Source organism: Canis lupus, chromosome 15, assembly GCF_048164855.1.
Source record: "Canis lupus baileyi chromosome 15, mCanLup2.hap1, whole genome shotgun sequence".
Taxonomy (NCBI): Eukaryota; Metazoa; Chordata; class Mammalia; order Carnivora; family Canidae; genus Canis; species Canis lupus.
In genome coordinates this window covers 4,903,949-4,916,876 of record NC_132852.1, presented here as the reverse complement: position 1 = coordinate 4,916,876, position 12,928 = coordinate 4,903,949, and the positions used below count along the sequence as shown (strand labels likewise).

The 12,928-nt window shown below is 56.3% G+C and overlaps 2 protein-coding genes across 2 annotated transcripts; both read left to right on the top strand.

Annotated features, from left to right (window-relative positions):
- The first annotated feature begins 8,697 nt into the window (after positions 1 to 8,697).
- On the top strand, positions 8,698 to 10,219 carry LOC140605436 (ral guanine nucleotide dissociation stimulator-like 1). Its single transcript, XM_072777681.1, has 3 exons — positions 8,698 to 8,895; positions 9,283 to 9,393; positions 9,996 to 10,219. Exons 1-3 carry the CDS (start codon positions 8,758 to 8,760, stop codon positions 10,191 to 10,193), a joined length of 447 nt encoding a protein of 148 aa, XP_072633782.1. The 5' UTR covers positions 8,698 to 8,757; the 3' UTR covers positions 10,194 to 10,219.
- Positions 10,220 to 10,326: 107 nt separating this feature from the next.
- LOC140605435 (uncharacterized) lies at positions 10,327 to 12,636 on the top strand. Its single transcript, XM_072777680.1, has 3 exons — positions 10,327 to 10,820; positions 11,720 to 11,913; positions 12,153 to 12,636. Exons 1-3 carry the CDS (start codon positions 10,552 to 10,554, stop codon positions 12,473 to 12,475), a joined length of 786 nt encoding a protein of 261 aa, XP_072633781.1. The 5' UTR covers positions 10,327 to 10,551; the 3' UTR covers positions 12,476 to 12,636.
- Positions 12,637 to 12,928: the final 292 nt, after the last annotated feature.

The window sequence follows — 12,928 nt, the reverse complement described above, 5'->3', positions numbered from 1 at the left end:
TCTGCCTTGGTGTGGCCCGGGTCCACCACAACAGGAATTCTCTCACTGGTTTAATGTTTTTGGGAAACATTCCTTTGAAACTCCCTTTCCTACAAGAGTCTATATCCTAAATCCAGTGTTTATATGCCTCATTTTACCTGTACAAGACCGCGGGACCTTGAACACAAGGCACCAAGCACCAGATGCCCGGTAACACACTGGGGTGCAACCTTCCTTCCCCTTGCCTTGGGCTCCAGGAGGCTGAAGGAGAATGTGGAGCCGGGGAGTCAGCGGGACCAGCGGCACCAGGCTGGGCTGTTGAACCAGGCTGAGAGGGAGAAGGCAGGGAGACGAAGGTGAGGAATGGGGCTTGTGACCCAAACGCCAGGGCTGATACGACAGACCCCGAGTCCGTGTGCATGCACAGTGTGCAGGGCGGCTGCGGGCAGAGCCAGGCAGGGCGAGGCAGCCAGAGGAGCTCCCAGGCTAAGAGGGGCCACATTTGGGTGATGGAGCTGTCCCTGCTGATTTGGTGTGGGGTTTGTGGCTGGAGCAGTGTCCCTGCACCAGTGAATGTATGGAGCTTGGCACATGCCAAGGCAGACCCTTTCAGACTCTGTATGTAGAAAATGCCTGGACGACCTGTTCAGCTCCCTGTAGTTAGGACGAGGGGCAGAGGTGGGCGTAGATTGGCTGAGGACGGAAAGGACCAGGTTGGCCCAAGCCCCAAGCAGGTGTCCGGCTGGAAGCCAGGGAAGGGAGTTCCTACTCCTTTCCCTGCTTTGATTTCTCGTGCAGGCAAGAAGCCGAGCAGAGGAAAGGCCTGCTCCACAGGTTCCCCAGGAGACCCCAGGAGGGGCAGAAGCGCACCTGGAAGGAAGACACGGAATCTTGTGACTATGTGAGGGTGAGTGTGCGCTGCTTCCCGGGCTGTGCCCTTGGGGACTCCCTGGGCTCCATGGGCCTCCTGATGGAAGCGGGGCTCCACTTCCTCTCTGACCAGTGGCAGTTGAGTAGGGTGGATTTGCACCCAGTTTTCCCTTGGTGCCCATGATGTTGCCTCCCACCTTCTATGTGTGTGAACACTGGCTGTTTGACGTGTGAAGGTCATTGGCGGGCACTCCTGGAGCACATACCAACCTCAGAGAAGAACAGGCCGCTGTCCTTTGTGACACATCATCCCACACTGCCCATCCCCACTCAGGAGCTCCCACCATGACTCTCCAGCAGCAGGACTCCTATCTCCTCATGAGCAGAGAGGATGGAAGCGCTGGTCCAATGGAGGAAGCATCGCTGTGAGGCAGGACTTTGCGTGTCCCCCCCATGTCTCAAGGGCATCAACAGCATCCTGTCAGGCCTTTGTTCTGGACGAGCCCTGCAGCCAGATTCCCTACTCCTAGGTCAACAGATCCCAACTCTTTCTTTCCCTGTTCCGGGGGAGGGGGTGGTTACTAGGGTCCTGGCCATTTGTTGGTTTCTTTCTTTCTTTCCTGAATGTTCATTATGCCTTGGTGCCGGGGCCAAACTCATGGAGTCCTGTGTGTTCTCTTTTCCCACAGTGTCCACACATGCCGATGCCCGTCTACACCACCAGGAGGCCTTCTATCCCTGAGCCTGCCCTGCCGATGGAACCACGTACTCAGCCCCCTGACATAAGACTCCCGTCCCATTCCACCTCTCATCTCAGAAGCCCTAAAGTTAGCCTCAGCCCACCTGGTGGACCTCGAGGTGCCCAGCAAGTGCCGATCGCTGACACCCCTCTGCCGGCTCGCCAACCCTGTGTCAGGGCTGACAGCCTGGTTGTGCAGCAGAGAGCCAAGAGGCCCTGCAGAGTCTCCCATGAGGGTCCCCAGGCTGGCTCCAAGGGCCATGGGCTGGGACACACCCAGGCACCACCCAAGTATCCTGAGGAGAACACCCGTCCCGCTGTCAGCAACGCATTGGCAGACAATTCCCAAATGCCCCCCCAGACTCCAGGCAAGAAATGTGCCCAGATGCCCCTAGACGGGTCCTAGAACTCCCGAAAAAAACCGGGATGGAGGCCCTCCCAGCACACCTGCAGGATCATTGAGGAAGCCCCTCTAGGGATATTGGAGAGTCTGTGTCCTCCAGGAAGCAGACGTGCCCATGGATGCACAGCCCGGCCCCCGCAGACCAGGAAGACACCTGCCCTCCATCCAAGCAAGGGCCCCCAGCCCACACCTGCCACACCTCACCTGGGAACGCTGCAGCCGTGCACCGAGCCCCCACGGCCGCCCTCTGCGCGGGCCCCCACTCAGCCCCTGAGAATGGTCTTCACCAGATTGAACAGAAGCTGCTGGAGCTCCCGGTTCCTCGCAGCTCCCTCATTCCTTCCTCCCGAGAAGCCAGGCCCTGCTCAGGGCCCTCCTGCCCCCCACCTGTCGGACGGAGCCTGTGTCTGTGGTCCCTGGAGTGTCCTCCACGGTGACCTACAGGTGTCCTCATCCTCAGAAGACACTGAGAGCGAATGAGCCAGCTCCTGGCCTCGGACATTATCCTCCACCCCAAGCACCCTGAGGGGGTGACTGCGGACCTGAGGACGTGGCCCCTCCTGGACTGATATGGGGAATCAGCACTTGCTCAGCTCCTTTGCATGGGAATCCTGGGTCCACAGCCTGCTGCCTCTCATGCTCCTTGATAGGTTCAGGGGATACGTAGACATTGAGGGTCTCCTGCACACCCAGTGTTCTGCGTGAAGTACTAGCCAGGCAATGTGGATCCCTGAGCATCCAGTATGGGTGCCAAGTGCTCCACATGGGGCCGCGGTCGCACATGGTCTGTAATGGGATGAGTTGACAGTTTCATTCTTTATATATCCTGAAACCCACTTCAATGTTGGGTAATGATGCTTCCTTTCAGAGGCCTGAGCATGGAGATTTATCTCTCTCCAGATGATTTCCTAAGAAGGCAAAGTTTGACTAGTGGGCATGTAATGGTCCAAATAGCACAGGACCCAGGACTGGGTAGTTCCCTCTGACTGTCTGTCTTTCTCTCTCTGTCCCTCGTTCTCAGGCATATCTCTGAAGTGGGCCAATGGAAACAATACAACACCATGTGATACCAAACCAAATGAAACTCAGCAAAACCAAACCAACCCAAACGAAACCAAACCAAAGCACATCCATAGTTGTGTCGTGAGGATTTCTTTTTTAGGAAAAACATTGACTGCTCTTTCCTCACTCCAGAGCTCCTGTTCAAGGGTGTTCCCTCTCTCTGTGCATATGGAGGGTAGAGGAGCTCCTCGATGTGCACACTAGGCTTTTAAAAGTCAGAGGGCAGTAGAGAAGCCACGGTGTGGGATCCTTCTCCCACCCTCAAGCCCTAAGTAACTCCCATTCATGCAATCATTATGTGACCCGGGTCAGATTCTGGTCCCTGGAGCCTCAGGCCCCTGTCTCATTCCATGAAAGCTGCCCTATTGCTGCCTCATGGCTTCAGAGGAAAATGCAGCTTCCTGGGCACTCAAGGGATGCATGCCACAACAGAAATATTCCCTACTTTCTGGAAGCCTATGAGGATCCCAGGGGTCCAAGGGTAGGAAGGCCTATCCTCACAGGGGATGTCGGGATTGGAGCTAGTGAAGTAGCCTAAGGATCCTTGGACCTGCAGGTGTATAGGGCACAGGGGTGAGGATGCAGGCAGGCTTGAGCAAAGGGCCTTCAGGCTGGGCTCTCCAGCAGAACTGGCACTTCATGTGCTTGAAGGGGATTTGGTCCATGTGCCCAGGGAGACCAGGGAGAAAGGCTAGTGGAAGAAGGTCTGAGCAGGCCTGTGCTCTCCCCTCTAGTCACCTCACGTGTCTTTTCTTCCCTGCCATCAAAACACCAAACCAAAGCAAACCAGACCAAATCTATCTTCCCAATGGAAAATCCACTCTCATCCAGATATGGAGGAAGACAGAGTTATCTGGACAAGCTGGCATAGGTTATGGATATACCATGAGCCTGAGCTAAATCTCAAATTGTCAAGAAGCAAAACTTATATATGGAGAACAATAAAATTCATTCCCGTGACAAGAACCAAACATAAAGAATGTATCTATAAAATATGAGTGTAAAAAATTGAAGTTACCAAATGTCTTAAAATCAAAGAGTTGAGAAAACACGAAACCAGTGGAAAAGGGGAAAAAGACAAAAAAGCATCACGGAATTTTAAACTGCAGATATAGGAATCATTAGATGAACAGTCAAATTCTCTATACTGTGTTGTCCCCACCTGGAATACGCAGCCCTTTGATGTCCATACACATGGTGTTCATGGCATCTTGTGAGCTGATCTCCCGGGGGAGGGGCCTGCTGCACTGATGCTCAGGGTCTGTTCCTGGTCCAGCTTACACGTCCCCTTGCCTCGGGGCTGGGCTCACTGTGAGCTCTTTCTGGTTTTCCTGCGTGGCTTTGTTCCCTGAAAGCCCCCTGTGCCTCTTTAGGAGACCAACACGAAATGGCTGGAATCTGATCTCCAGCCTGAGAGCAGAAAGATCAGGGTCCCGCTCTTCAGTAAGCACTCAGGGCCAAGCAGGAGTCACTGGGGTGTGCCAGATGCTGCAGATGCCTGTGGTGGGCGCCCAGACCAGTCTGCCAGGAGAAGAGAGAGGGTTGCCCTGTTACTGTTCCTTCCAGGGTCTCTGCACTGAGACCTGTCCCCCGGGGGTGCACCTACACTCTCTGCCTATCCCAGGGGAAGGGGCAGGGTCCCCACTTCCCTGTCCTTTGCAGGATTCCCATGTGGAGAGTGGTCAGCCGATTAGGCAAAGTGGTTCCAGTTTTAGGGCCAACTGAGCTGTGAGGCACCTTGCACTCTTGTTGGCCATGACCAGTGTCCACACCCCAAGGCTTGGGAACTCCACCCCCGTGGGCACCCCCATTCTTTCTGGGACTCTGAGAATTCTGAGACACTGTGTCCAGAGTAGTGTCTGCCCATTTCACCACCTGAGCTCATTTCAGGCAAGGTTGTGTCTCACCGGATCAGATTGCTAAGGCAGATTGAAATGTGGGCTCTGTGGCCCTTCCCTTTCCCGATTCTGGGGTGCGTAAACTGCCCGCCCTGCCATTCACCTTCTGATATATCACTTTGGATTCACGTCTCGCATCTCCCACCTTGCAGAGGGTGGTCGCTTTTCTACTGAAGAGTTCCAGCAATTCTTTTATTAAACGTCAGGTGGGATTCCTACCTTTTCACAACGATCGGATAGCATCTACCTACCGTCAAGGATCCAGCTGAGCGGAGGTCCCCAGTTTTCGACAATCTTGCCCCTTCACTATCTTATTTCTTTGCAATTGTAATTTTGCCAGTGTTTTACACAGTTGAGCTCACTGAATTTTTAAATATATTTATTCTTGCGATAACAATAATCAATTATCTCAGGTTCCTCGGGGAGTTGGTACATACACAAAGCCTAATATATTCAGTAAGTAATTATGAAAATACAAGTATTGTGATGAATCAATTTTGAGTTTATGATGTGCAGAGGAACAGGGTTAGAGGATGACAATACCTTATTTCAAATCCAACAGTACATACGGATGCATTTATCGGAAGCCGGAACGCCCACCGTCCTCCTAATTTCTGTTAAATGCACCGAATCCTATTTGGGAATTTTCAAATCGGATATAGAATACGCTTCTTGCTCAACTGTTGTTTAACTGATGTAGCAGGATCTGATGACTCTACCTTTGCTTATTTAATAGAGGATGCTCAGGCATAGCTGGTGGTTTTCCTATCCTGAGGAATCCACACACATGTAGAGAAAGTATCCTCTTCTCTTTTATAACGTAAAATAAATATGTGTCACTTGCTTCAAAAAGTTAAAATACATTGACACCAGACCTAATGAGGTATGAATACATGTGGAAAACCATTTGACTTTCTAAGACAGCATTTATAATCATTCCTTTATGTATGAATGTGTGTATTCTTTGAGTATCTGTGTGTGTTGGGGGTTTGTTTCAGGAAAGAGGGTCTACCTGGAGGAAGAGCAGACCTTGCCCATCCCACACCCCTGTCCTCCAAAGCCCCAACTACCCTGAAAATTCTAGTGATGAGTGACCTGTCACTCTTCCTGAAATTTTCTCTCTCCGACAACAATCATGTCTAAGTCGAGTTGTGACTCTGAGCCTGGGCTGTGGATCTCCTCCTAAATAGTTCCCTCTGTGCCCTGAAATCCTGTGTCAGTCATTCTGGCCGGAGCCGCTTTGGAAAACCAACCATCCTCTACAGCCCTGGATCCAGGAATTCTAGATGAATGAAGACTGACAAGTATTTTTGGAATTAAAGGGTTTAAATTCACAAAGTGGAGTTAGATTTTGAATGACTACATCCAATGAAGTGTCTTTTATTGTTGATTTGATCTGAACTGACAGGAATCTTAAGTGAAATGGCAATAGGGCAGGACACATGAATGATGAAGGAAAAAGCCACAGAAAAATCCACATATGCAAGTCAATGTGTATAAATTTCTGTATCCAAACCTCTGCTGGATTAACATCTGCATTCAGACACACACACACACACACACACACGCTCACACACCCACACTATGAAAACCCACAGAATCATCCATTCAGCTCCCTGCACGCTGTGGCCAGCACCTCCCGGATGACCTTCTCCCACCTGTGCTACCCACACCTGAGCAAGTCCACCCACCTATTCCCATTGCATAGGGGAGGTCACAGGAAGGAGCCTTGCACCGTGAGCTCAGACCAGCAGAGGGCGACGCTGGCCAGCCCAAGTTGTTCCTAGGCTTCCAAAGGACCCCACTTTGTGCAGCTGCTCAGGCTGGCAGGTGTGCAGCTCCACACTTTGGGCTGCAGCGTGTGCATTTGCTAGAGCTGCAGAGGCACGATGAGTATTGACAGAAGGTCTGGGGACGTGGTTCCCACCTTGCAACTCTAATGTTGCCACAGCTGGACACTGCCTGCTGAGGAAAGGAGAAAAATCTTTCCTGTGCTGTGCTTCCAATGCTCCGCAGTCCTTGCTCATCCCCTGTGCAGCCCCTGCACCTGGGGAAACCATGGCTTTCATTGGAAGCCTGGAGGCCCTACTGGGAGGTCAATATTGGTTTGGAAAAGAGTAGATCAGGTTGTGACCCTGTAAGTGCCAGGAAGTTTCTGATAATATTGCCCTGCGAGTAATGGGTCCTCCTGCTTCACCCCTGGCCAGGACCTTCCAAGCAGGGAAGGAGGGCTGAGGAGTAGCTCTCAAGAGCAATGTTACTCCCTATCTATTTCTCCATCGACTGTGTGTCCATCTATCGCTGACGAGCCTCCCTGTCATCCATCTCTCCTCCATCATCTCTCCATCATACACCTAGAAATTTCTCATTCCTCACAATGCACATATTGACTTTCACATAATAGGAGATGAGATGACTTTCCTGCCGCTCTGCACCTGATTTCACAGAAACTACTAAGGCAGGACTGTCTTGGCCCAGTACATGGTAGTTTTTAAACGTAACTGTCTCGTGTTTTCAAATGACTTAGCCTGTGAATAAATCCATTGAAAATGACATTGGCACAGGCATGTTGACTCCTCTCTCTCCTAGAAAGTCCTGCTTGCAAGGCTGCTGCTTCCTGGTGAATAGCTCCATGTCCAAGAGAAGAGAAAAAGGAAACACAGGAGCCCCCGTTTGGACAAACACCACAATGTCCTCCATTAACCTGGTCATGAACATGTCTGCACGTGGCCTGGCCCAGAGCCTGATCCTTTGTCCTCCTGAGCGCTTGCCCCATGGCCCATAGCCTTCCCCATCGCTGTGACACAGTCAGCACACGAGCTGCACTGGAGCTTCAGTTCTGTGAAAGCAAGCGTTCCAGAAGACATAGGACAACCACCCCCTTCTGGACTCTTCTAAATAGCACATGAGATAGTGAACATGCGTGTCAGCATAGATATCATTAAATTTGGAATAATTTGTGTGGAGTCAGTCTTCTTGGATGTGTAACTCATGAATCGAAAGTTGAGGAATAGATCGGTTTTCTGAAATAGCTGCAGTTTTGAACACCTGACCCAGGGTCACAGGGCACAGAGGGTCCCATTCGGGAGCAAATCCACAACCTGAGACTCAGAATCACAACAGGAGACCAGACGACACCTTCTGCAGGGTTTGCCTTGGATTCAGGAGCCTAGGATCCTGGGAAGCTGTTGCCCATCCCTGCCCAAGGGGACTGTCACCTTCTGGGCCTCCAGAATGAGGGTACCGGTGCCCACGTGTGTGCACAGAGGACCTCGTGGACCTGGACGCATGTACACACCAAGGAAGAACGTGTGGGTGGAGGTATGTCCTGCAGGTGACACCCACCTCCAAGGTCATAGATATGAGGCCACAGTGGCCTGGGGACATCTGGGGGAAGCACCCGCTAGGATACTCCCTGTCCCACAGTCAAGACGCCGACCATCCCCATGGGCACAACGGCTTGTTGGTGTCAAACCGGGGAAGACTGGACAGTCATGTCTGAACCCAGGCGTGTGTCCAGGCTGGGGTCCTGGGTGCACACACTCCTTCCCTGGGGCCTGTGGACAGGGCTGCGGTCGTGTCCCTGTGTGCACAGGCCATCGCCTGCAGGGAGGGGGGAAGCATTGGCAGCACGAGCACTGCCCCTGCAGCTTCCTCCAGGAGTGGGTCAGGGAGGGGGTCCCAGGGAGTGAGGTCACTTCCGTGTCACAGAGCCCAACAGAACTTGGAACCCCCGTAACCAGGCACCCGCATCCAGTGCAGCCCCAGCTCAGGCTCACTTGGCTGGAGACATCTGCTACTGGAGGATGTTCTCTTGCTGCCGGCCCACCTCTCGGGGCTCTGGCTCCCAGGAACCCCGGGGGAGCCGCTTGTTCCAATGCTGTAGGCATTGGCTCCAGGATAGATACCAAGGCGTCAGGGCGGTGATCCGGAGGCGCCGTCAGGTAACACAGCGCAGGCCAGGCCAGGCCCCCTGTGCCACCATCCTGGGAGCCTCATCCCCTCCTCCTCAGTTTCAGGGTACCAGGAATGTGTGGGCAGGTCCCATGCAGGCTGGGGGACGCTGCAGGGCGGCACATTCCCCGGGGATCCCTTCAGGGTCACCCTGATGTCACAGTGGGCAGGGGGGAAACAGGGTTCCTGAGGTCCTCTACCCCCCCCGGAGTCACCCCGAGGCCCTGCAGCCACATCCCTTTCCTCTCTCCAGGGGCGGTGGGTGCCGCCTGCGCTGTGGGGTGTCTGGGTGGAGGCAGCTGGGGGTGCGGCCCAGGCGAGGGGGCCAGACCAGGCGCTGAGGCCTCCTGCCTGGCTGCCGGGCACTGTCTCCACAGAGCTCCACCCGGGACGTGGGGCGCGAGCGGGAGGAAGGGGTCATCTGCCCCAACGCCTCCAGGAGCAGGGAGGTGCCCTGCGCAGCTAACAGAGGCCAGCGCGGGCTCAGGGTGAGTGCAGGGGCTGGGACCCCCGACACCCGGGCCCTGATGCGGCAGGAAGGGCACCGGGTCCCAGAAGCCAGCCTGCTACCCCCTGGGCCCCCCGACACTCCTGCTCCCACATGAGTCTGGATCCCCTCCTCCCCACACCTGTCCCCATGGCCCTGCCCCTGCCTGGGCCAGATGCAGAGTCCCTGCGCACAGATGTGTGGGAACATCAGAATAGAGCCCTCAGGGGAGGCCTGGTCCCCCGGGGGTTAGCGCCTGCCTTCCACCAGGCCTGATCTCCGAGGCCCGGGATCGAGCCCCACCTGGGCTCCCTGCACGGGCTGCTTCTCCCTCTGTCTGTGTGGCTGCCTCTCTCGGTCTCTCTCTCTGTGTCTCTTGAGGTCCTCGTATTGATCCAAATATTTTGAACATTTATCCTCTGAGATTGTTTCTTTATTGCATAGTTGGTCCTGTTTGTGTAAGAGACAGGCAGGGAGCTTGAGCGGGAGAGGGAGCCCCAGCTCCTCAAGCCCACGGGGCCCCAGCGCAGGGCCTGCCGGGGCGGGATCCCAGGTCTCCTGGCGGCTCCCTGCAGGCTGCACGTCCCCTCTGTCCCACCTCAGGGTGCTGGGGCCGCGGCCGGGAAGGGGCATCAGATTGTCCCGAAGAAGCTCAGCCGGACGGAGCTGCTGGGGCACGAAGACCGACAACTGCTGCTCGCCTTGCAGCGCAGGGACGTCATCTCCATTTGCAGCTTCTTAGACGACTATCGTGGATTCGCCACCACGGACGAGGTGCTGGACCTGCTGTTCACCGAGTGAGAGCACCTGCCCCTCCGCAGCCCAGGGCTGGGCCACCTGCTGCTGGGGAGGCTGGGGATGGTGTGAGCTTCCCGGCCTCGGGCTGCTCCCCCGCCTGGAGCAGGGTCCCCCAGGGCCTAGCGGGGTCCTGGAGGGCAGCCCCGGGGCCTGGCCTGTGGCGGGTCAGCCAGAGGGTCTGTGCCTGTGCTCAGCAGCTGTCTTCCTCCCCCATCATGAGGCCTGGGCCTCCTCCACCCCGTCACCAGGGTCCTGAGCGGCCTGTTTCCCATTTGAAAGGGAGGTTTGAGAGTCTATCGGGGGTCTGTGTCCTCGGGCAACCAGACCGGGGGACCCCGGGGCACCCCGGGCCCACTCGGTTATGGGCCATGGGCCTCGCCGAGCCCTTTCATGCTCAAGCCTTCAGGAGGCCCCAGCAGGTGCGGGCGCTTCTCCGGGAGCTGCCCGTGGCCCCACGCACAGAGCTGACGGCCCCCGGGGCTCCGGCCTAGTCAGGGGTCAGAGGGTGACAGCCCCCATTATGAGAGGTCACGTCCACAGGACGATTCATGGGATGCCCCCGCCCTCCTCTAGATATGGGTACATCGTAGCTGCATGTGGTGACGACGAGACGGTCCAGCGTTGGAAACTGTGAGTGACTCCGGCTCCTGCAGGAGGGCCTTCCCTCTCCAGGAGGGCAGCGAAGGGGCTGTGGGGCGGGGGGGCGGCTGCACCCTCACCTCACACATCTGCAATTCCTGTGACAGAGTAAAGGTCTAAGGCCCCTTCTGGAAAAGAGGGCAGGAGAGCCAGGATGGGGTGCGGTCTTGGTGGGAGACACTGGGACCCCTAAGGAGAACTTCTCCATGCCCCCCAACCCTCTCTCTGCCCCACACCTGGGGCCCAGAGCAGAGGGGGTGGGGAGCATCGCACTCCCCAATCTGGTGGCACCTGGACCTGGGGGCACAGCAGGTGCTCAGGAGGGCTGGTGAGGCCTCCAGACCAGGCGGCCCCCACCCTGTGGGAGATGAGAGATTAGAGTCAGTGGAAGGACACCCCCGGGGGCCCCTCTGGAGGGAGGCAGGCCAGAGCCACAGGAGGGAAGGTGGCGGTCCTGGGCGGCTCCTGGCAAGGCCTGGCAGGACACAGAGCCCGAGCCCTCCTGCCTTGGAGCTTCCCAGAGCGACAGTGTGTGCAGTGAGGGCAATGACAGGCCAGACGCCCCCAGTCCCCGGACGCCTGCCGGTGGACTCAAGGGGCAGGTGGGCAGGGACCAGGCTGAGGAGGGAGTCCCGCTTCCCCAGGAGAGACGGTGATGGTCACCCCGCTGGGCGTGGGCTCCCCAGAACAGAGGCTGCATATCAGCCCCTCCTCAGGGAGCAGGCCTGTGGCAGGCAGGACCGCCAGGTGGCAGGGGCACAAGGAGCAGGACTGGCCTCTGACACCCCGCACGGGAGGCCGGGTCCCCGGGTCCTGCACGGCTTCCCCGGGACACCTGCATGTGACAGAGCCCTGTCTTCTGACACCTGTGCCCGCCTGTCCCTCCACAGGGCCATCTCCTGCATGCTGGAAATATGGCTGGATTATTATGGGGACGACTTTTGTCAGCTCCCCGAATTTCCCTCCCTTATGAAAATTCTGCAATTCGTAAGACAGCACATGCCAGGTTCAGACGTGGAACTCCGTGCCCGGCGTAACCTCCAGCAATTCAGACGCCTCCATACAGTGGAGCCAGAGGCTGGGGGTGAGGAGGCCTGGGGGTGACTGAGCTGGGGACAGGGTGGGCCCCGCCGATCCAGCCTCCATGCAGCTGGGCTGGGAGCAGGGGGTGGGCTCACACTTCACCCCACGGGCTGCAGCCTGGGGACACCTCCCAGGGCTCATGCCCTCACGCACGTGGAGCAGTGGGAAGAGTGGTCTTGACTTGGGAGGCACGTGGAACGTCCGTCCTAATGGGGATACTTTGCCTTCCTGGAGCTACAGCTTCAGCCCAAGGAAAACACCCTGAAGCAGCTCAGGAGCGCGTCCCAGCTCTGACCGTGGGGACTGCTGCCCCGTCGGGGCCTGCGGGGATCCAGGCCGTCCCGGCCGCTGGGGCTGAGGGCTCGGCCCGCGCTGAAGCGCCCGCTGGGGAGGTGAAGCCCCTGCAGATAGTGGTCACTGCTCTAGTTCACTGCTCAGCCCTGGAGGAGCCCCCTGCACCCGCGGCCACCCCAGAGGAGGAGCAAGCCCCGGCACCTGCAATCGGGGTCCCCAGAGTGCCAGAGCCGCCACCTGCATCTGGAACAACTGGCTTCGACCCCTGAGCTCGCCCCAGCTCCCAACGCAGGGCTCGTGGTGGCTGCAGCCCAACGGAGGCTTGCCCTCCCCTGGCATTTCACTGTTTCTATATTTTCCATTTTTCTTTAACCTTTAACCTGTATAATGGCTTATGAGTTTTATTGTAATAAAGGATAAGTTAACTTCACACAAAATTGACTCTGATGGTTTTAAATGCTACATTGTACTTAGGTCAATCACAGTGTGGCAGGCTCGGAGCCCAGGGCACCGGGGGACACAGCCCAGGATCCGGTGCTCCCCTGGGAAAGGCAGAGGACGGGAGGACACAGGACATCAGGTCACTCCTGCTGCCGGGCCGCGGCAAAATTTTGAGGGTACTCAGGCCCCTGCTAATTTGTTTTCCAGTATTTTTGGATTGCAAGAGCAGTTGCAGGGCACCCAAATGACATTAGAAATTTTATGCGGGCTCTAGTGAGGCA

What these genes read in the sequence shown, in the direction of transcription:
- LOC140605436 (XM_072777681.1), top strand. Translation starts at nt 8,758, where the DNA reads ATGTTCTCTTGCTGCCGGCCCACCTCTCGGGGCTCTGGCTCCCAGGAA. An exon ending in TGATCCGGAGGCGCCGTCAG is followed by an intron (nt 8,896 to 9,282) that starts GTAACACAGCGC and finishes CTGTCTCCACAG; the next exon opens with AGCTCCACCCGGGACGTGGG. An exon ending in GAGGCCAGCGCGGGCTCAGG is followed by an intron (nt 9,394 to 9,995) that starts GTGAGTGCAGGG and finishes GTCCCACCTCAG; the next exon opens with GGTGCTGGGGCCGCGGCCGG.
- LOC140605435 (XM_072777680.1), top strand. Translation starts at nt 10,552, where the DNA reads ATGGGCCATGGGCCTCGCCGAGCCCTTTCATGCTCAAGCCTTCAGGAG. An exon ending in ACGGTCCAGCGTTGGAAACT is followed by an intron (nt 10,821 to 11,719) that starts GTGAGTGACTCC and finishes GTCCCTCCACAG; the next exon opens with GGCCATCTCCTGCATGCTGG. An exon ending in AGTGGAGCCAGAGGCTGGGG is followed by an intron (nt 11,914 to 12,152) that starts GTGAGGAGGCCT and finishes CTGGAGCTACAG; the next exon opens with CTTCAGCCCAAGGAAAACAC.